Below are 23001 nucleotides of genomic sequence, written 5' to 3'. Positions count from 1 at the left end.
TCATACAAAACATTATCGAGAATTATATTGAGAGGCACAGTCAAGATGTTAATTTCTTTAAATGTTTCTCTCAATGATTGTTTAGGACCTACGTTATAAATAGCGCGAATAGCTCTCTTCTGCAGCTCAAAGATGGTATTGATATCGGCAGCGTTGCCCTATAGCAATATACCATAGGACAAAATACTATGAAAATAACTAAAGTAAACTAGTCGCACCGTATCGTATCGTCGGGTTTTTGCTTTTAACCGCGTACGCTGCAGAACTAAATATACTAGCCAATCCTTCAATAAGGGAGCCCCATTGTAATTTGGAATCCAGAGTAATGCCATGAAATATAGCAGATTCCACCGGTTTTATCACATCTCCGTTTAAAAAAACACTCGCATTCACATTTTTGACATTTGGTAGGGTAAATTTGATATATTATTTCGTTTTCTTGCTATTTAACAGTACGTTCCAATATTATGTCATTGTGTAAATGTGTAGGTAGGTATGTACAGCTGTAACAACAAAAATGGCATGACTGTGTGATGAGAGTCATCTGTACCTGTGTCTATACGCCCGTGTTTTATGTGAATTCTTAACTATATAAAACCCCTGACTGGGTGAAAGCCACCCCCACAGAACTCCAAATGTCATATTATTTACTTATGTTTACTTACTTAAAAATGATGTTTTATATATTTAATTGATCTATTTAAAAAGTTAAAATGAAGAAGTGATGCTAACATTCCACATAAGACCCGCGCTTCGCACGACTCTTTAAATATACCCATCTTCCACACATCCGCATTTTGTGGTAGCTTTCGCTACGCAGCCACTGAGTGTTGGAATAACCTGCCACCACCACTTCGAAATTTGCACTCAAAGGAATCTCTTAAGAATAACTACAAAAAGCTATTATTGCAAGAGCAAAAACTAAATTAAAACCATCGATTGTAGTGAGGATGGGTATCAATTATGATACATGATATCCATTAGGATATATTTTATCTATGTAATATTAAATTACTCATGCATTTTTTATATATATTTTTATTATATACTTGTGTAGCTAGTGGGGATGTACGTTGATGCGTGTATCCGCATCACTAAGTGATATATATTTTATTTTCAGATTTATAAATTTACTAAGTTCTGAGCTTTTGTTTGTTAGATATAGGATACGATAATTATAATTATTTCTTCTCACGTTACTGCCAAATTAGCTTGCACGGAAAAAAAATATAGGAAGTTCATAATATCAGTGTTAGGAAAATACGTCCTAACGTTTGCTGAGAACTTTCCATTTTGCGAATCGCGCTACTGCCTCGTTTGTTATCATTCTAGTTATTAAATAATCCTTCCAAATTTTAAAGCATTAATATCTCTTTCTTTATTGTTTTTTAACATTTGTATTGTTATTTTTTCTTTTCTTTATATAATGTTAATTGTTCATATCTATTGTACTTGTAAAGAATTTTTAGGGGTTAAAGTATGATGTTGCCAATTTGTACTAAAAAGTTGATTTTAATTTATTTTTAATTTAACATATTTATTTAATTAAATTACTATTATCTATAGATTCGACAAACTGTGGGAAAGCATTTTGTCCTGCCTTGGAACAAGTCTGGCAAATACGGAGGGTAACGAATGGTTTCTAATTGCAGTTCCTGTACATTTAAAACGGTTTCTCGTGCTATATGAGGTCTCGTGTTATCATGGAGCAATAATGTTAAGTTAAGATCGATTCATAAGTCAGGGCTGCTTCACTGCTAGTTTTGCTTTCATTGTTCGAGGTTCGGCATAGTTGACATCTGCCTTTTTTGCTTGACCAGATCGGAGGAAGCTGAATAACACCGTTTGACCGGGTCAGCTATTGCATCTTTCGCTTACGGCTATCGTAAAGAATCCACTTTTCATCGCATGTCACAATTCGTTCCAATATTCCTTCACTTCTGTAGCGATTCAACGGTGCCTTACCACAAGTTACGTTCTGCAGATCAGTCAAATCATGAGGATTTTTATGTTGAGTCAATATTGTTGGTAAGGTAACGATAAACCATGTCGCTAATTCATCAATTCATTCATTCTTGTGATGGTGTCTTTAACGTGGTAGTTCTTGAAATCAATGTTTCCATCACGAAAGCGTTTAGGTAATCCAAAATCTCATGGTGTGTTCATTAGCAGACCCCTCTCTAAACAATGATATTTCTCTTTTAATACTATAATATCATTGTCTTCATTTCTCCAAACTTAACATACCGCGAGCTGTTTCTGCCGCGTTAGTTCCGCGTCGGAACTTTCTTCTCTAAGCTGAATAAAAAAACTGAAAGTCGATAATCGAATGTTGCACATTTTTTAAAAAGAACAACTACATAGGTAACATGTTTAAAAAGTTTTACTCGAAAATCTCAAACCATGAAGGTTCTATCTATTCGAAGTACCTATTATAATAAAACGGCAATTTCGTACTTTAACCCCTATTATTATCAGTTCCAAAAGAAGTACCTGGCAAAAAGAATATAAAACAATGTAAAAAACGTATTGGTATAAATTATTAAATGTGCTGACCGTACACGTACACACAAAAAAAATCAAAAATATAAATAGCGTAAAAGATTACAATATATTTAATTGCGCGCATTTTAAATATTGTTAATACAAGTGTATAATTTATGGTAATACGTTATGTATTGTGTCTGAAATAAGCATTGCTCCGTTTCTGTATACTGAGTACTGATCAGATTGAAAGAGCAGAATACTATCTGCGAAATATATTAATAATACGGTATGACTACTGTATCATAATATTATCATGTATGGAATATGGATTTGACCAGCGTTCGGAACCGTACGATAATTATCGTACACATACGATAATATTGTGCCTACGTACGATGTACGATAGCATATTATTATCGTACGCAGATTGTACGATAATTTCTATCATGATGCAAAATTTCACTCATGCGTTGATAGTCTAAATCGCAGTAGCATGATTTTATTTTGTCCAATAAAATCTTGGGAAAATACCGGGAAATATAAGTTCTCTATTCCTATTGGTCCTTACGATCCGCTCTACTAAGTTTCAACACTGCCGATACTGTAACTTTATCCAGCGCCTGCTGTACACGCTTTCTTATTGGTTAGTATAGCATCTACCAATGCGAACAAGAGAATATAAGTTCGATATTTCGATTATATTCACACTTCATATGTATAGTATATTTTGTGTAGAAAAGTTGGCAGTTATTTCGTTATATTATTATGATTATATGTCTGTATTCGCTCTGACAAACGGAATTATTCAAATTAAGTGAAGAAAGAAGTAATTTTCTAGAGCAGCAAAATTTTGATTACACACTCGGAGTGATTGTTATCATTGGCAAGTAGGTATATTTATCAAATACATTTTTTCAGTGGCTGTATATTTTCTGTAACTTACTAACCTATTAATTATTTATTATCTGTGCAATGAAGAATGAGTTCTACATGCAAAGTAGATAGTACGAGCAGTCAACTGACTGAATCAGACTTGGATATCACACCTCCCAGAAAAATAACCAAGATCAACAAGCATCGCCAGCAAAAATTCAGAGACGCCTGGCTTAAAAATAATGATTACAAGGAATGGCTTAGTAAAGTGCCTGACGACCAGTACAAAGCTAAATGCCGTACATGCAATGTAATAATGAATGCAGAGTTGACTGTGATAAAAAATCAGATTACATCGAAAACTCATCTTCGAAAGCCTTTAGCATCTCAACAGTCAATTTCTACTTTTATAAAAAAAACTGACGAAATCAGCACGAAAGCCAAAGCAACTCAAGCACTTGAATTAAAGTTATGTGGTTTTCTAGCCGAACATAATATATCCTTCACCACTTTAGATCATTTGACAACACTATTGAAAAGTTCTGTGCCAGACTCTGAAATTGTTATGAACATGCAGATGAAATCGACGAAAGGAACTGCGATAATAAAAAATGTCATTGCTGAGGCTGAAAAGAACATCTGCAAAAAAATTGCAGATCAGTCGGTTCAGTGTTTTAATTGACGAATCAACCGATATTGGGGGCATACAAACGATGTGCATCATTGTGAGGTAAAAAATAATAATCATATTTCACTGCTTTTACGGATAATAAATATCTATTATGTGTTTTTATATTTTAAATTTTGTAAAACAGGTTTTTTGACGCTGAAGAGGGTCGAGTGGTCAGCAAGTTTTGGGATCTCTGTCAAATTTTCGAGCAAGATTCGGAGGTGGAGAGTGCTACAGCAGAATATTTGTTCAGACTAGTAATGAAGTCCTTTGAAGATTACGAGATTCCATTAGAGAACATCATTGGATTCGCGTCGGATGGAGCCAGTACAATGATGGGAAAAGATAACTCGGTAGCTTCAAGATTTCTCGAAAAATGCCCTGGCATTTACATTTTCAAGTGTATATGCCACTCATTGCATCTTTGTGCCAGCAATGCATGTAAAAAATTACCAAGAAGTTGTGAAGATCTGGCTCGTAATGTCTATGGTGAATTTAAAAACAGCGCTAAACGACAACACTTGTTCAAAAAGTTCCAAACATTTTTAGACATTGATGTTCACAAAATTCTCCGCCCAGCACAAACGCGTTGGTTATCTTTAAAAGCGGTCGTTTTGGGGATAATTGAACAGTGGCCTGCACTCGAATTATACTTTAGAGACCAAATGCTAACTATTCGATTAAAATCTGTTGAACAGATTGTCCAGGCTCTCAACAATCCGATCATCAAACTATTTTATCTTTTTCTGGACTTTATACTTCCTAAATTTACTAAACTAAATGAACTCTTTCAGTCATCGTCGGTAGTTGTGACAAGCCTCCATGATAAAATGTGTAAAAGCAATCAAGAAATTTTAGAAACGTACATGTCCAGAGATTATATTTATCGGACCAATTTAAGTGAACTAGACCCATGCAATGAGTCGCATCGTTTACGTCCGGAAAATATGTACTTCGGAGTTGAAGTCAGAAAAATGCTAGATCAGGTCGAAATTCGCAATAATGAAAAATTAAAATCAGATTTCGCAACGACTTGTACCGATTTTCTAATTGAAGGTTGTAAAGAAATTAAAAAGCGCTTTGATTTTTCAGATCCTGTTTTAAAATTAGTCTCGTATCTGAATCCGTCGAAGCAATGTTGAGAAAGACCAGAGATATTGTCCCCAGTTTGCTGCCCTTGATGAAGGCTTTGCCTCGTATTGCATCAAGTGATCAACATCAAATAATCGATGACGAGTGGCGTCAATTACCGTCTTTCGAGCTCCCGGCAGGTATTGATGTAAATGATCCGGTCGATATTTTTTGGGCAAAGCTGTTGGAATGTGAAGAAGGAGATCAAGGAATGACTTTTAAAAACCTTTCAAAATTTGTGCTCGAAACAATTTCACTTCCACACTCGAAAGCTGACAGTGAACGCATATTCAGCAAAATTAACTTGATTAAAACTAAGGTCGCAATAAAATGACAATTTCGACGGTAAACGGCGTGCTATTAGCTAAACAACGAGTTAGAGGTAAAGAAAACGATTGTACAACGTATGATCCATCACAGAGTGAATACAGTCGGATGAACAAAGCGTTACTGTACAAAAAAAAATTCCTACAGAAAGCACTGCCAAAACGGTTCAAGATTTATATAGTGACGCGTATGTAGAGGAATTTAATAATATTTTAATGCCAAACGATTTCTAAGTGATAACACAAATAATTAATTTTTATGAATACCTTAATTATATTAAATTATTTTTTAAAAACTATATTAAAATATAAAAATTATATTTTCTGTTTTTATGAATATAAGTGTATATTGATATATAAAAGAAATTCTTTCATTTTTTATTTCACTACCCATTCATATTCATTTCTTCTTTATAAATACAAAATTTTGGCGTGTTTCATACCCAACTTGCATGGGAACAGTGAAATTTTGTCTGATTGAATTTTAAGCTTGGCCTTGGCGCGTTTATTGAACTTAAAGTGGAAAGGGAATCAGTTCAGGTCTGTACCACGTGTAAAACATTTGGGTTTCAGTGTTCTGTTGATTTGACAGCGGTGGTTTAAAAAAGATAAAATATAGAGTACTTGCATGCATATCAATATTACAATTTATATGATTTATTTATCTATAATAGACATTATCCTAAAAAATACGATAATTTCGATGCATGTACGATAATTTTACGCCCCTGGTACGATAGTCAGTCCACTTCAAGTTGCTAACGCTGGATTTGACTTTAGTATCTCGCTGTCAACCGGCGCGGTAGCACGTTTCTCGAAACTCGTTTGTGAGTTAAAAATAAAACATCGTATAAAATTGATCATAATGAGTCTTAAAGATAAAGTTGCAATAGTGACGGGTTCGAGTTCAGGGATTGGGGCAGCAATTGCAGTGAAGTTCAACAGCGAAGGAGCCAAGGTTGTGCTCGTCGGTCGGAACGAAGCCAAACTCAACGCAGTTGCGGCGAAGTGCAACGACCCGCTCGTCATTAGAGCCGAGTTGGCCAATGATGACGACGTCAAACGTATTCTCGACGAAACAATACAGAAGTTCGGCAAACTTGATATTCTTGTGAACAATGCCGGCACGTCCGTCATGGGGAGTATCCTCATTGGAGACATAATGAAAGCACTGGATGATGTTTTCAAGGTTAACTTCCGATCAATAGTATATTTAACCAAATTGGCAGCGCCGTATCTGACACAGACAAAGGGAAACATTATAAATATCTCCAGTATCGGCGGCCAGCGTGTGTCCTCTGTTCCCGTCTTGATGATGTACACATCATCGAAGGCGGCATTGGACCATTTCTCCAAGCATGCCGCTCTAGAGCTGTCGTCTCACGGAGTCAGGGTGAACGTGATCAGTCCGGGACCAGTGAAGACTGATATATTGGAAAACACAAACACTAATATTAGTTGGGAGACCTTCGCGTCGAAGACGGCGCTTAGCAGAGTATCAGATCCTGAGGAGATCGCGGATCTAGCCAACTTCCTTGCCTCCGATAAAGCTAAAGGAATAACTGGATCAGTGTACGTTCATGACAATGGAATGATGCTGAGGAATTAATTCATATTCATGATTCATCTGAGGTACCTACCTACCTGCAATATTGTTATTGTTTTCTGTTGCATGGTAAAAAATTATTTAGGTATACTATTTCATTTTTATCTTCCAATATTTACTATGTACCTACTTATATATAAGTTATAAATAACCGTTATACAATCAATCACTTTATGTAAGCAAATCCTTGTTACTTGCTAATGATTTGATATCGGTAAACATCGTAAGCTAAGGTCATACTCATTATAAAGATGGTCATGTTTTGTTATTTTTTTACGATAAATATGTCATACAATGCCTTATAAGTATTATAATATTATCATATATTCACATTGTGTTTTTAATCATTCATATTATAATACCTAAAATTACTAAGAAATGAATTTATGGAATCAATTAATAGATTCAATGAATCAACTCTTCTCCATGAGTAGGTATCTACGATCGTCGTGAACAATGAATTGCCTCGCCAGTTGCATGTACACAACTACACGTACAGATAAGTGGCTATGAAGTAATGTACTCTACTGTCGACAAGATTGAATCGTAATCCACCCAATGATATTATACTTTTAAATATCATTGAATCCACCATAATTTCATTTTCCTGCAGTCATAATACACAAATAGGCCGAAATTCGCTTGAACATTTACACCCGCATCTTTTGTATTATTGATTGATGTAAAGGTGTTATGTTGTGATGCTAATTATTATTATAATGGTGAAAAATCTAGGTAGGGTAGGTACAAATAGTATTGTATTTATCTGGCAGTACTATTATAGCAACACAGAACAACAGAAACTACAGAACTATTAACAACAAAATTCAAAACGTAACAATGAAAACTTCATTAACAAATATAACGACATGTTAGGTTCATGGTAATGAAACTGCAAACCGTACTGAGGCAACGAGGACGAGCGCGAGGGAGTGAAAGGGAAACGGGAGGGGATATTATGTTCCAGCGAGGTCCGGAGATAATGTGACTGTGTAGTACATTTCCTAACTAACTGTTATCATTTTAGTATACACTGATAGTACTCCTCGGCATATATTATAATACCAACGTACATAAATATAGGCAGATGCTCTTGCGTCCACTAGCAGTTCGATTCAGGCAGGCGACGCGAGCACACGTGCCGCGTTATCTGTCCTCCTTCGATTATTTTATTACCTGCGTTATCGCACTATCTGCTCAGGCCACCTGGGCTAGCTATTGTTATCGCGCGCTATTGTTCGGGACTCTTTGAGTCTCGCACCTGTTACGTTCCTTCGCGGAACGTAGCTTAGTGATTATAAGTGTTAATTACCCGGTTTTACGATCGTGTTAGTTAGCACCTGTGCTGTGTTTCGTGATTCTGCACGCTAATCGTGTGTGTTGTGAGTGTTGCAGATCGTGCCGTGTGTGTCTTCTCCGTGGGGGCCTGCACAGCGTACATCGGGGTTCCGGCCCAGCCAGTCTACATCCAGCAAAGCTAAGTCTTAGGCTTAATTATTATTATTAATTTCTTTTAATTTTTGTATATTTCATTATTATTAATAGTATTTTATTAATGTGCAAGTGTACAACAAAAGTATAGTTGTCCACTTTATCATTATATTCCCCCTCTGCCTGACTCGGGCAGCGGGGGTTGTCACCCGCTTAACTTATAATAACAACCATGGCTTCACCAATGGTTCCCGACGAGGGCCTCTTCAGCGCTCTCTTAGATAGATTATTCACGGAGAAGATCGCTCCGTTAATGAAGGAATCTATAAATGAGACAGTGGATGCCGCTATTAAAGCGAAATCCAAAAAATACAAATCGACAACTGACGTTTCGAGTTCCGACGGGGAATCCGAAATGGAGTTAGGTAATGCGTCCGACGCAAGTTCCGTGGCCTCGGTCAAACCGAGGAAAGTGATCACCCGATCAGCCCGTCCGCCTGTCCTTCAGGCGTACTTTGACGCGCAGGCGACCCCTAAGGTCCCCGCGGTCAGTCCTGACCGCACGGTAGCCCCTCAGGCTTCCAGTGCTTCACCGGCCCGGCCGGAAACCGCTCTACCGTCGAGAGCGGAGAGTGTCGCGTCGGATGCTGACGGCTTCATCACCGTCAGTCGCAAGAAGAAGCGCGGTCGTGAATCGCCTTCTCTGGATAGCACACCCGCGAAGAAAGCCGCGGCCACGACTGGCTCCGCTCCCGCGTCCGCGCCCGCGCCCGCTAAAGCCCGCGTACCGCCTCCGACCAAGCGCCCGCCTCCTATTTTTATAGGGGACCGAGGCCGATGGTTAACCGTCAAAAACAGGATCCCGAAGACGCTCTCCTTCCAGGCGAGGGCGTACCAATCTCTAATCAAACTAGAGACCAGAGAGGTAGCGGACCACCGCGCCCTGACATCTCTTCTTAGAGAGCTGAGTGTGGGTTTCCACACGTACGCCCTGCCTGAGGAGAAGCGTCTGAGGGTCGTTATTAGAAACGTCCCCAAAGAATTAGACGAGGCCGACATTCTGTCGGACCTCAAAGAGCAGGGTTACCCTGCACACGAGGTGCACCGTATGCGCGGAACCAACAATAAACAACCATTTAACATGGTTCTCGTAGTCCTCGACCTCACGCAAGAGGGAAAGGAAATCTTCAATATAAAATCGGTTTGTTCCCTTCAGGGCATCCGTACCGAAGCTCCTCGCAACCGCGGGGGGCCCGGTCAGTGCCACAGATGCCAATTATACGGGCACTCGGCACGAAATTGCGAACACACCCCGAGGTGTGTGAAGTGCCTAGGGAAACATGGCACGCCAGAGTGCCCTCGACCAGCGCAATGCGCGGAGCCCCCGGCCTGCGTCTTGTGCGGGGAGAAGGGGCACCCCGCGAGCTATCGCGGGTGTCCCAAGGCACCAAAACACAAGCGTCACCCAGGGCGCCGCCAGCCGCAAGGCAGAACAGAGAAGGTGGAGTTCACTCCAACCTTCAAACCTGCGCCGCCTCCAAAGGTAAACGCCTGGGCGAGGTCTCCTCCGGCTGCCAACGCTGCCACAGAGGCCACTTTCGCGGCCCCCGCGCCCCTCCGGCCTCCGCTAGCGTCCCGCCCGGCGGCGTCGGTCCCGCGACCGAGGCCACCGGCGCCCGCGTCCGCGGCAACAGGTAGCAAAGGCGGCAGCACCTTTGCTTTCATGTTCGAACTGTCAGAGATGTTCGACATTGACGAAATAACAGCCCTGGCCAGCAGGCTCGATGCTGTCCGGGAAGACCCGCCGTCGCTCCTGCAAGTTATGGCAGACAACGGCAAAATATTCCGTGCCCTCACCGAAATAGGGCTAAAGTATAAAAACAACATTCGCGATGCCTAATTACGTAAGCGGACGGGTCAAACCACATACGCTCCGTATAGCGTATTTTAACGCCCAAGGCCTTAAGCCTCAACTAGACTTGGTGAAGGAGTTCGCTCACGAACATCAATTAGACCTATTCTTAGTGCAAGAGACATTTTTAAAACCACGTATACGCGATCCGCGTATCGCTAATCATAACTTAGTTAGGAATGATCGCACCACCCGTATGGGCGGCACCCTCATTTATTTTAAAAGGTCTCTACACTGTATACCTATAGATCCTCCGGTCCTCACTAACATCGAGGCCTCTGCCATCCGGGTCAGTATGGCGAATCACCAGCCGATCACTGTTATTTCAGCTTATCTTCCGCCGAACAAACAAATATTAGACACAGATATAGAAGCATTACTCGGCCACGGGGCCGCAGTCATAGTGGGCGGCGATCTTAACGCCAAACACTCCAGCTGGAACAGTAGAGCCACAAATAGAAACGGAATTTTATTAGACTCTCTCACAGACACGCGGAACTTTTCAGTAATAGCACCCGACGAACCAACACGTTATCCGGATAACGTCGCGCACCGACCCGACATTCTAGACGTTGCGTTACTTAAAAACGTAACGCTCAATGTAAATTCAATCGAGGTTTTTCACGAATTAGAGTCAGACCACCGGCCCGTCGTCCTAAATCTAGGCCCACCGGTTAACTTTCAACCACCGACGAAAACAGTGATCGACTGGCAACGGCTGGAAAAGGATCTCGAGTCTATCAAGTCCGACGACCTTGACCGTATACCGGACGTCATCGACTCGGTCGACACGGCTCACAGTGCTATCTCTCATGTGACGTCACACATACAGAGTAGGATCAAGGCCTGCTCCAGGCAGGTTCCGACGATGCAACCGCATCGCCTAAACCTGCCTCCAGAGGTCAGGAACTTACTCACACAGAAGCACAGAGCCACTAGACTTTACGACAGGTATCCGTCGGTCGAGAATAGGCGCCACCTCCGCTACCTACAGCGGGTGGTACGGGAACGTATCGCGGAACTCCGCGGCGAACGTTGGGACCGCTTGCTCGGCAACCTTAAGCCATCACATGTGGCTTTCTGGAAGCTGCCTCGCGCGTTCAAACAGGAGCCGCCCACTGTCATGCCTCCTTTGGACAGACCGGGACTGCAGCCGGCGCTCGATGACGATGAGAAGGCTGAATGCCTCGCCGATAGTCTCGAGAGTCAGTGCTCTCCAAATGCAGCAGCCGACCCGACACACGTTGACGAAGTTGATCGTGAAGTTGAATGTCGCTCCGCTCTGAGCCCTTCAGGCGACGTAATAAAACCCACCTCTTACGAAGAGGTGAAACTAATCATTAAGGAGCTTCACTCCAAGAAGGCCCCGGGGCCCGACACTATAAACAATAGGGTTCTTAAAATCCTACCCTCGACCCTTATTACTTTATTGGTTACCATTTTTAATATTCTATTGTCTAATAGCGCGTTCCCCGAACAATGGAAGGATTCCATTGTTATCGGTATCCCAAAACCCAATAAACCTAAAGCTAATCCGAGTAGCTATAGGCCTATTAGTTTAATTAACTCGATCGGGAAACTTTACGAAAGATTAATTCTCGCGCGTCTTAATCATTACATCGCGGAGCTTAACCTGATACCCGACATACAGTTCGGATTCAGAACCGCTCACTCGTGTCCCCAGCAGGCTCACCGACTCACCGAGTACATTCTCATACGGCGTCAATTTCACGCTACCACGGCAGCCGTGTTTTTCGATGTCGCGAAGGCCTTCGACAAGGTATGGCACAACGGCTTAGTATTCAAGCTGTATCAACTGGGAGTGCCAGACAGGCTCGTGCGCATCATTCGAGCCTACCTTACCGATCGCTCCTTCCGATATCGAGTAGAGGGCACCCTATCCTCACCCAGACCCATCAGGTCTGGCGTGCCACAGGGCTCGGTCCTCTCTCCCACTCTTTTCTCGCTCTTCACGAGCGACATTCCCAAGTTTCCGAGTGTCCAGCTCGCTCAGTACGCTGACGACACGGCACTCTACTTCGGCTCCAACCGCTCAACCTTGAACAAGAACATTAAAGTGCTTCAAGCCGCCGTCGATGAACTAGGCAACTGGTTCAGAAAATGGCGGATTGAAGTGAACCCCACCAAGAGTGCAGCGGTACTCTTCGGTAACGCGAATAGCATCCGCGCTAAAAAACAACCGACTGACGTTATTAAACTGTATGAAACACCCATACCGTGGGTGAAGGATTACAAATACTTAGGAGTCACGTTCAACAGCAATATGAACTTCAAGAAACATATTGATACGGTATGCAATAGAGCCCGATTTGTCCTCAGTCGCCTTTATCCACTTGTGTGTGGGCGAAGCAAACTTCCGCTCAAACACAAAGTGACGATGTACAAAACCATCGTACGGCCCATACTGTCATACGCAAGCGTCGTTTTCGCGCACACCCGACCGAGCTACTTACGTCGTTTGCAAGTAGTTCAAAATAAATTCACGCGCATGGCAACCGGAGCCCCGTGGTTCATCCGAAACGTTGACCTTCACCGCGACCTAGAGCTTCCGACAATAGCTCAACACTTTAAAGAGATCTCGCGACGCTTCTTTGACAAGGCGCCTAACCATCCCAACATCTTGGTTAGGAAGGCATGCGGGTACACCCCCCTTCACCATAGTCTCAACCCAATAAGACGTCCCAGACACGTAACGGTAGACCCGGATGACGACATCACCATCGCGAACGCGACACCCACACAAACACCGACACAGACACGCACACACCGCCTTCGCAGGCGTAGGCGCGGTCAACCACCGCAAACCACTGGCACTCGTCACTCTGACGATGGCCAGCGGCCCGCACCCTAGATACACCACACATTGTTTTGATACCCGACGAGACGTTACTCCTCGTCCTGTAATCGCTTCACTACACTCACTCACACACGGACTGACTGACGGACTGACATACACCACTTACACAATCACAAACACACTCCACAAACAGACACAAACACAAACATACATGCACACAAACATTTACACTACGTACATACATACAAACACACATACATGCAATCATAAACACATACATACACACTTACATACATTACACAAAACATCACCACACTCGCCGGCGAGTGTGCTCTTATCACCTTGTCATCTTTCATCTTCATGTCATCTTCATTTTCATTCTCTCTCCTTCCCACAAGCACACAGCCGGTCTGAGGTTCGAGTCTCCTTAGGAGACGCCCCGCGACTGTTGTTGCGTAGTCTTTGCGGCCTCCACGGCCCACGTCCTACTTCGCTGTGAAAGCCAGAGCTGCTAACAGCACAGAGGAGGTTTTAGTCGGTATGGGGTGTCCGCTTACGCGGACACTCGAGTCCGACATATTACGCCCCGTTCCGGGGCGTAAATACGTAACAGTATTTCCTCCTCTCAAAAAAAAAAAAAAAAAAAAAAAAAATACCAACGATTGCACTAAATCAAATACTTGGTAATTATAATATATTGTCAATCATTGTCACATTGACACAGTCAATAATTGCTCTATACTGGGTGGCCGAGAAGCTGACGTCCAAAGCTAAAATTTGAATTTGGCTCATTTTATTGGCCAATGTTCTGGTAAGTATTTAAAAATAGTTAGAAGCCATAGGCTCCCCATTTTATTTTATTTTATGATACCTTGAACATTTTCATGAATTTAGCTGGAGCAGTTACCTTGAACTAACGACTCAATTCTAAACTAGTTCCGCATTGTCTAAACTATTCATAGTTTCTTATGTGGTTATTGCAACTGTAGTTAATAATTATCATTAGTAAAATTAACTAAAAGTGTTCAAAAAAATTAGAAAAAAGTCTTAAACCACAATTAGGTGAAAAAAGAGGATAAAAGGGGAAAAAAATATTATCTCCTAAACTACGCAAAATCGTAGAACATACATAGGGGTGATTCGGATACTCATCACCATGAGGCTTTCAAATTTTAGCTTTGGACGTCAACTTCTCGGCCAAATAAGAATCATGCATCTTTTATATGGAACTCCCAATACAAGACACATTTTTTTTTTAATGAAAATAAGGGACGAGACGAGCAGGACGTTTAGCTGATGGTAATTGATACGCCTTGCTCATTACATAATTAAACTTAAACGTATTGAACAAACTTCACTCAATTTTTGGCTTTTAAGGATCGGAGTTGTCCATACCGTGCTGTCTATAAACTCAAGGCTCGAAGCATTTAAGGCTTCGGTCACTCGAAAATTGACAATATCATTATAATGAAAAATAAAATGTGCGCACATTTTAGTAAATAATAATCTTCCTTATTTATTATGTTCCTCAGATCCTTCCAAGACATGCCATTAATAATCCTTTCTATCACACAGTAAAATGAATCCCTCGGTAGAATTAAACTTATAACAAATAGCAAGCTATTAGCACTACCGATATCTTCCGATATAATAAGGGTTCAAGTTTATATGGATATGTATAATTAGTGACCTAAAAATGTCAAGTAAACTACTTATCTTAATTGTTTTATCTAATTTTCAATAATTTGGTTTTTACTAACATGTTGTCTTTGTTTCGTGAATGATGTAAATGAATAATAAATCTATTCAGAATATGTCTGTTCTGTTTCGCACGGACATACGGCAGACAGAAATTCGATGAACTACTTTTTTTCTTCAGTAATATTTGAACAGAAACTTCGGATAGATTTAACGTAGGTACATCAACTTAGTATAATAATTAAAACCAATAAGGACGGCTCAATCAACGAATAAGGTGTTAAGAGGAAACGTGAGCTGGGGCCTTTTTTAAGATTTAACAATTATAAAACAGGACAGAGAAAAAAACTTGAGTAGAAAACTCAAATCTCTTCTTGGATATTTATAAGTTGTGCACCTGTTGTGCAGTAGGTATTATGAGTATGTAACAACTTGTACATGGTTATTTGTATTATAGATTTTCTTTTGAGACAAATAAAATATTTGTATTCTCCTCCAAAAATAACTTATCATAATGACATTTCGGATTGGGAAGGAAATATTCTGAGTTGACTGTATCTTTTTTTCGCTTTTTTTATGTATTTGGATAGCTAGGCTGATCCGTTGACCTATTTATATTTAAAAATAATTTTGATCTAAGGTTAAAAGCCAAAGGCACCATTGGATGTGTGGCGGTCCTTCACAGTGCGGTTATCAAGGAGCTTTCTTCTACGTACTACAAAGCTGTGGAATGAGCTTCCTTGTGCGGTGTTTCCGGGACGATACGACATGGGTACCTTCAAAAAAAGCGCTTCCACCATTCTTAAACGCCGGCAAAACTCCTGTGATTCCTCTGGTGTTGCAAGATACTGTGGGTGGCGGTGATTACTCAACACTAGGTTACCCGTACGCTCGTTTGTCCTCCTTTTAAATAAAAAAAGATAAGAGTTGAAGTCGTTTGTATGGAATAATGATAGCAAATTTTTCCTCGTAACAGTTAATTAAATTGAAATAAACATTTACCCTTATTCATAATGGTCTGCTAACTTAAAGCATTGCTAATTCTCTCTCTCTGTATTCTTCTATTGACCTAAGTCAGAATGAGAAAAAACACTCCTAAGCGGCTGTTTAAAGCTAGCGGACCATTATGAATAAGGGGGATAAAGTACAGTAATAAACAGTTAAACTTAAATGAAGGTAGGACTTTTAGGACTACAATACGTATGCAGACCTTTTAAATCGTTGAACCACTTGAACTGCAAATTAAGGTCAGTTTTAGAACACATGGCCTGTTCTAAACAAAACGCTGACAAAGTTTGAACTAGCAGTGACTTTATTTTTATTTGTTTTAGAACTTATGGTCAATATCATTGTGGTCAATCTAACTTATTTCCACTTAAAACTATAATTATAATTTTTAGTGAGTTGTTGGACTGTGCCCGACCTCTTATCACTGGCCATTCTGATAAGAACATATGGAGGTACCTACTACAGGAAAAAAGTAGGTAAGGAAGATATTATATTGCTATCGGTCATTGAGGTGATAATAATGTTTCAGATGCTTTCATTTATTATACCTACGTAATAACGAGTAAAAAATACTCGCCTTGGAGTATATAAGTAATAATATCTCCATTATCAAAGATGTGTTCTGAGTACAATCGATTTTCCGCGTCCATAAAAGATTTTGATATTTTTCATGACACAGTGACAAGTCTGAAAAAAAACTAACCGCACATTTCTGTTTGTAAATAATAATAATATGTTAGTTGACATTCATACAAACTATTTCTTCGTTATATTGTATCTATTATTGTTAGTAATCTGCTTAAAATCCTTGTTAAATTTGTAGGTCGAACTGTATTTTGTATTTAAATTAATGTCTTGCAATGAGAGTGGTGTATGCACCAGTAACTGGCATTCATACCAGATAATAAACCTATAAGACCATAATTATTTTTAATGTTTTGTATGTAATGCTGTTGGTGTGTCAATAAATAAATAAATAAATATAAGTATTTGATTATTTACTCTAAAGAATTCGTATTGAAAATCTACGATTCTGTGTAATACAATGATTAATATAAAGTTAATTTTATTTGTTATATATTTTATTTTATATTAAATTATAGGTGACCCAACAGACGTAATCATCCTGCCTTAGCTGAAGTAAATAACAATAAATAAAAATACTTGTATTGACTTAGAAATTATTTTTTTACAAGCAAGGGCCTAGGTGTGGACCTGTATTACCCAGCTCCGCTCATCCACCAAGACTTAAACAGAAAAGGTCAACAGAGTGGGAATAAAATTAAATTACATGTGTGTGTATGTGTGTGTGTGTCAACCTATATGTACGGAAATGTAATAAAATATACATTACTTACATTAAATTCAAACTGAAATAAATAATTAAAAGGAAACTATTTATTTATATTCTTTTATAATATTGTGACGTAGGTACCAAGAATACAGGGTTCGGAATGCACCAGTATAATATATTCAACAAATTATTCATTAGACGTCGACGCAGTCAAAAATATATCTACTCATTACTAGGTAGGTACCAATTACTATTGTTTACCAATATCACATTAATAAAATCACTTAATTATTGGTATCGCCCCGAAGTATCGGATTGAATCAATGAATATTGCACGGCCCTTACATACACACATACACCGGTAAGGATCACTCTAGAACAGCCGTTTTCAACCGGTGTGCCGCATATATTTTGAGGTGTGCCACGATTGCTGCATTGAAATGCAGCCGCAGGAATATCTATTTTAATGAGAAAGTAGCACGAAAACAACTGACGCTTGATGTGTGCGAATAGCATTTCATTCACATTAAAATAATGAAGATTTAATTTTTAACTATAATATACTTATTTATATTATCGTTTCTTTTTGGGGTTTCGTACGTAAAGGTGTCAATGAGATCCTATTAATAAGGCTCTGCTGTAAATACTGTACGGAACCCTCTACGCGCCAGTCTGACCCGTACTTGGCTATTTTTAACTGGTGTGCTGTGATACTTTGATGAACAAAAAGTGTGCCGTTCATATCAAAAGGTAGAAAACGCCTGCTGCAGAATGATGTAGAACAGTGTAACAAGAAAAACAAGTTTTTTTTAACAGAGTTGTAGCAGGTATGTGAAGGTCAATGATCCTTTACGCCGGTGAGTACCCATTTAATTCTTGCAAATATTCAGTCGACTGAACAATATAATATTGCTGTTGATTATGCTTTGATAATGCTAATATTATTGATAATGCTTCCTGTTGTTCTATATTGTTTCAAAGTGGAACTGTCAAACCCTGTGTCAATAGATTCTCTCACAGAAAATATGTCCATACAAAACAAATATTGGAAATAAAAATAATTATGGGTCCCAAATCGAAATAAAAAGTATCCTGTCTCTCAAGTTGGACTGAACTACACTCCATGAAGTTATCCCCATTTTAATCCGTTCATTCGTTTAGGAGTCCATCGCGGACAAACAACGTGTCACGTAATTATATCAAGATATATATATTACTAGCTGACCAGACAGACGTTGTTCTGTACATAATAAATAAAATACCGTTTTTGATGAATTTGTCAATAATTTTTCATTGTAACATAATAATATGCTCCTTGTTGTTATAATGAAATTGTTTCACAGCAGAACTGTCAAACCGCGTGTCAAAAATACTCTCACAGAAAATATGTCCAAACAAAACAAATATTGGAAATAAAAATAATTATGGGTCCCAAATCGAAATAAAAACTATCCTATCTCTTAAGTTGGACTAAACTGCACTCCATGAAGTAATCCCCATTGAAATCCGTTCATTAGTTTAGGAGTCCATTGAGGACAAACATTGTGACACGAGATTTATATATATTAAGATATATATTGTTCCGCGTAAATAAAAAATATTGAATAGAATAGAATAGAAACACTTTATTAACAGTAAAACACACACCTTCAATTTACAGTAAAAATCTTAAAGAAATAAAAAATTAAATTAAATGTAACAAAAATTATTAAATATAAACAAAAACAAAATATTAAATAACTGTGCGGCGCGTGATTCAATGCTAAAAGGAGCTGACTCAGTATATTGTTGGTCAGTGCAGAAGACACCAACACAACACTGGTTTTCAGCAGCCCCTCGTGACATTTGGAGTAAACAGCTGTTGTAGTGTTCCCATTGTAATTTTTTTCATGTACATGTTAATTTATAGTTATAAAATAGAATTATAAATAAATATTTATAATTAATATTAAATCATATTATAGTTATTAAGCAAATATACATAAAATATCAATTTTTAGTCGAATTAAAACTGTTAGTGATTGTATTAATCTACAATTTGATCTTGATACTCTACTCGATTGGTGTGGTGCTAACAGTATGAGTTTGAGTATAAAAAAATGCTCCATTATATCTTTCACTCGTATTAAAAACCCAATTTTGTTTGACTATAAAATTGATAATATACCACTTGAGCGGAAGTTTGTTTTACGGGATCTAGGTATTGCTTTTGACTCGAAACTAACTTTTAAATATCACTATGAAGAAATAGCCAAGAAATGTAATAAGCTATCTGGCTTCATATGCAGAGCTACTAAAGAATTCAAGTCACCAAATAGTTTACTGTTACTCTATAAGTCGCTAATCCTGAGCCAAATCGAGTACGCCTCCATTGTCTGGTCACCTCAATATAATACATATACTGATATGCTTGAGTCTATTCAAAGACGTCTTCTTCGCGTATTGACGATTAGGTTTGGTCTAAAAAGGGAGCTGACTACATATGAGGAAAGGCTATCTCACTTCAAGTTACTGAGCCTCGAGAGTCGTCGCAAATTGCATGGCCTAACGACTTTATACAAAATACTGGATGGCACAATTTCTACTTCCCTCTTGTCGAATATCCATCTAAGAGTTCCCAATCGGTCTTCAAGACATGAACAGCCTTTTATCATTCCGTTCTGCAATAATAACGTGTCCTTCCAAAACCCCATCTATAGAATTTGTCGTCAATACAATGCACTACTACTCGAAATCAGTGAAGTACCTGACATCCACAGTTCATCTGTTTGTAAATGGAAATCTAGTTTATATAAATTCCTTAATTAGTTTAAATTTTTAAAAAAGCATCTTAATTTAACTACCATAATTATTCACTTCTATTTGTCCAAATATATATTCTCTCTATCTTTTTCTTTTATAATACTACATGACCTAAAGTTAGTTTTAAAATCGCTATTTCTGTTGTATTTGCATAGTTATCAACTTATGCTAAACATGCTGAGTACACACCCTCGTGGAGTTGCAGCATATCTTGTATTTAGCTGATAGTTTATTTTTTATTATGTATTTGTTGTAATTCTGTTGTGTGTACCTATTAAATAAATAAATAAATACTTATATTAAAGGTGGCACAAGGTACATTAGTATAAAAAATGAGATATAGATAATATATTGGTAAACATTAAAAACACATAATAAGGATACAGAATTGTGTTAGTCTATATTTACTATAAGATACATTGCATATCAAGATTAATTATTATATAAAGAATCTAAAATAGTTTTTTTATATTTAAATCTAAAATTTTGAATATTTTTCAGTTGTCTGATTGGTGGCGGTAAATTGTTCCAACACTTAGTAGCATTGTATCGAAAACTACCCCAGAACGCTGTTGAGTGATGCCGGGGTACTGCTAATATCTGCGAGGCAGATCTTTTTATATTACTTGCACTGCGTTGCCCTAGCCATTCAAGTTTTTTAAATAAGTAAAGAGGTGTTTTATTATTTACGATACCGAAAAGTAACGTTGCTAAGTGCAGACGTCTCCGACCTTCCATATTAAGTAATATGGCTTCTTTTAAATATGGAGTGATGTGCTGCCTGGGTGGTATATTCCAACAGAATCGAGCGCACGCATTTTGCACTCGTTGGATGGAACATTTTGTTTTGTATAGTAATCTTGGCCCATACACCACGTCACAGTAATTGATTTTTGATAGTACAAGTGCTTCACATAATCTAACTCGAAGTTCTGTACTTAAATATTTTCGAATCTTATATATTACTTTAAGTCTATAAAAACAATTTGCTATTACTTGGCTTATATATTTTTCAAAGCGCATGTTTTCGTCAATTATGAGACCTAAGTTACGCGCCTCGTGGACCCGCTCAATGTCCGTGTTGTTGATCATGACCTTCGGATTGTACTGCTCAGTCGTTTTCACAGACATAGGGGTGCCAATTATCATAAATTTTGTTTTCGAAGGATTTAAAAATTAGAGTGTCGATCTGACCAACTGCAAATTTGATCCAGGTCGGAATTTAACAGATTTGTTGCATGTAACGTGTCCTTGGGTTTAAAAGAGATATACAATTGGATATCGTCAGCATACATATGATAGCGCGTATTTTTTATGTTGCAGATTATATCTGCACTATACAAATTAAACAGCAGAGGTCCTAGAATTGATCCCTGGGGAATTCCTCTGTTTGTTGATGCTTTTCCGAGACGTGAACACGTGACATACAATCAGCGATGTGAAAAACATGGATTTGCAAGATTAATGCCCCAAACACTTAACGACTGCCCTTGAGATATATTTAAGTTGTTTATGCACGAGAAATTGTAACCATTTTATGTAAAATTGCATGTCGCTCGGAATCAGGATGCGTGGAATCAAACGTCTTCGACATTCTTTAGGTCATCTCTAATGACTATGTGAAATCAGAAATGAATTAGCATTATATTTTAATACAATATTTAAAGTGCTAAGTTTTCGCAAAAACTATGATTACCTCCAACCCTAATCAGCTGTTTTTTTGAACTCTCTTTGACCTAAAACAGATGAAAAACGTAGATGTGACATAATATCAGATAATAGTAAAATGCCTACTATTCATTGCAGCTGTGAAGCAATTTGTGTTCTCATTTTCCCATGAAGACAAAGTTATTTTGTATGTATATTTGCTTTAGTTGACATTGAAAATACTTCTAAATTTGTATTTACTGTAGTTATGTATTACCCAATAAAGATAGTTAATTCCAATCTAATTATGAAACTATGTTATGTTAGTATTTACTCTGATTTCCGCGAGTGTTACACATTTAAATAAAACTCGTTTGAAAGATAAAAACTAGTGTAATTGTAACTGTGTTTTTACATTTTGTGTTTATTTAAATATGTTAGGTTGAAAAGATCGGCCTGTCTGCGTTAATACTCTATGAATTGTGCTTTGAAACACGATATTTACTGCTCTGTCTGTGTGTAAATGTCTATTCTAAAGGCACCCTATACACTGCACCATTTTAATTCAAGATTTTTTTATTATGTTCGATATTAAAAGAGTTCACATTTTTGATAAGTTATTACGTATTCAATGTAGAATTATTTGAAGTTTTCTTCAAGTTACATTGAAAATAATTCCAAATTTGTAATTGCAGATTATGGGTACCACAACGTCACCTTTTTCTGCCGTGAAGCAAAAATGTGTAAGCATTATTATAGTTTGGTCTGAATGGCACTGTAGCTGTTGTTATTACTGGGCAAATGAGACTTGCCATTTAAATTCAAAAATGTTTTTTTAAATAAAGATAATTCTAATACTCCTATTAAGATATTGTTCTTCACGGATTTTTTTTGTCAAATATGGATATCTTTGACCATCCTCGTATTAATAATAGGTATTCCATTCCCGGACCGGGTTTTCTTCCCGGCCTGGGTATGGAATGGGGCAGTTATTGAGTTTTTCGTAGGAAATTTCTCACTAGCAGCCCATGGTTCAGAAATGTAGATGCTCACGCCCTATTACGTGGGAATTAAACATAGTGAAACGTGTGTGGAAAAAATACACCTCTAACCCTTCAGGAATACAGATATGAAACTGTATAATGTTATGTAAATTCTTATTTTGTTTATTTGATTCGAAATAACAGGAAGTAAAAAATGAATGAATAAATACATAGACACAAGCCACATTTCATGTAGTGTGCATACTCCTTAATCATAGATTAATCTTTATGTTTAAGTTCATAGGTAGGTGACCT

The 23001-nt window shown here is 38.4% G+C and overlaps 2 protein-coding genes across 2 annotated transcripts in view; one reads left to right on the top strand and one right to left on the bottom strand.

Annotated features, from left to right (window-relative positions):
* LOC126971262 (putative odorant receptor 71a) overlaps window positions 1-23001 on the bottom strand; it is a 54742-nt gene that overhangs the window by 27907 nt on the left and 3834 nt on the right. The window lies entirely within an intron of this gene.
* Window positions 6259-7423, top strand: LOC126971483 (uncharacterized oxidoreductase SSP0419-like). Its single transcript, XM_050817823.1, has one exon. It carries the CDS (start codon window positions 6353-6355, stop codon window positions 7094-7096), a length of 744 nt encoding a protein of 247 aa, XP_050673780.1. The 5' UTR covers window positions 6259-6352; the 3' UTR covers window positions 7097-7423.

Source organism: Leptidea sinapis, chromosome 1 (assembly GCF_905404315.1).
Source record: "Leptidea sinapis chromosome 1, ilLepSina1.1, whole genome shotgun sequence".
NCBI classification, from domain to species: Eukaryota; Metazoa; Arthropoda; class Insecta; order Lepidoptera; family Pieridae; genus Leptidea; species Leptidea sinapis.
The sequence above is the reverse complement of the archived record's forward strand: the minus strand, read 5'-3'. Positions and strand labels throughout refer to the sequence as shown.

Bases quoted from the DNA above. Each gene is read 5' to 3' on its own strand.
- LOC126971483 (XM_050817823.1), top strand. From the start codon at position 6,353: ATGAGTCTTAAAGATAAAGTTGCAATAGTGACGGGTTCGAGTTCAGGG.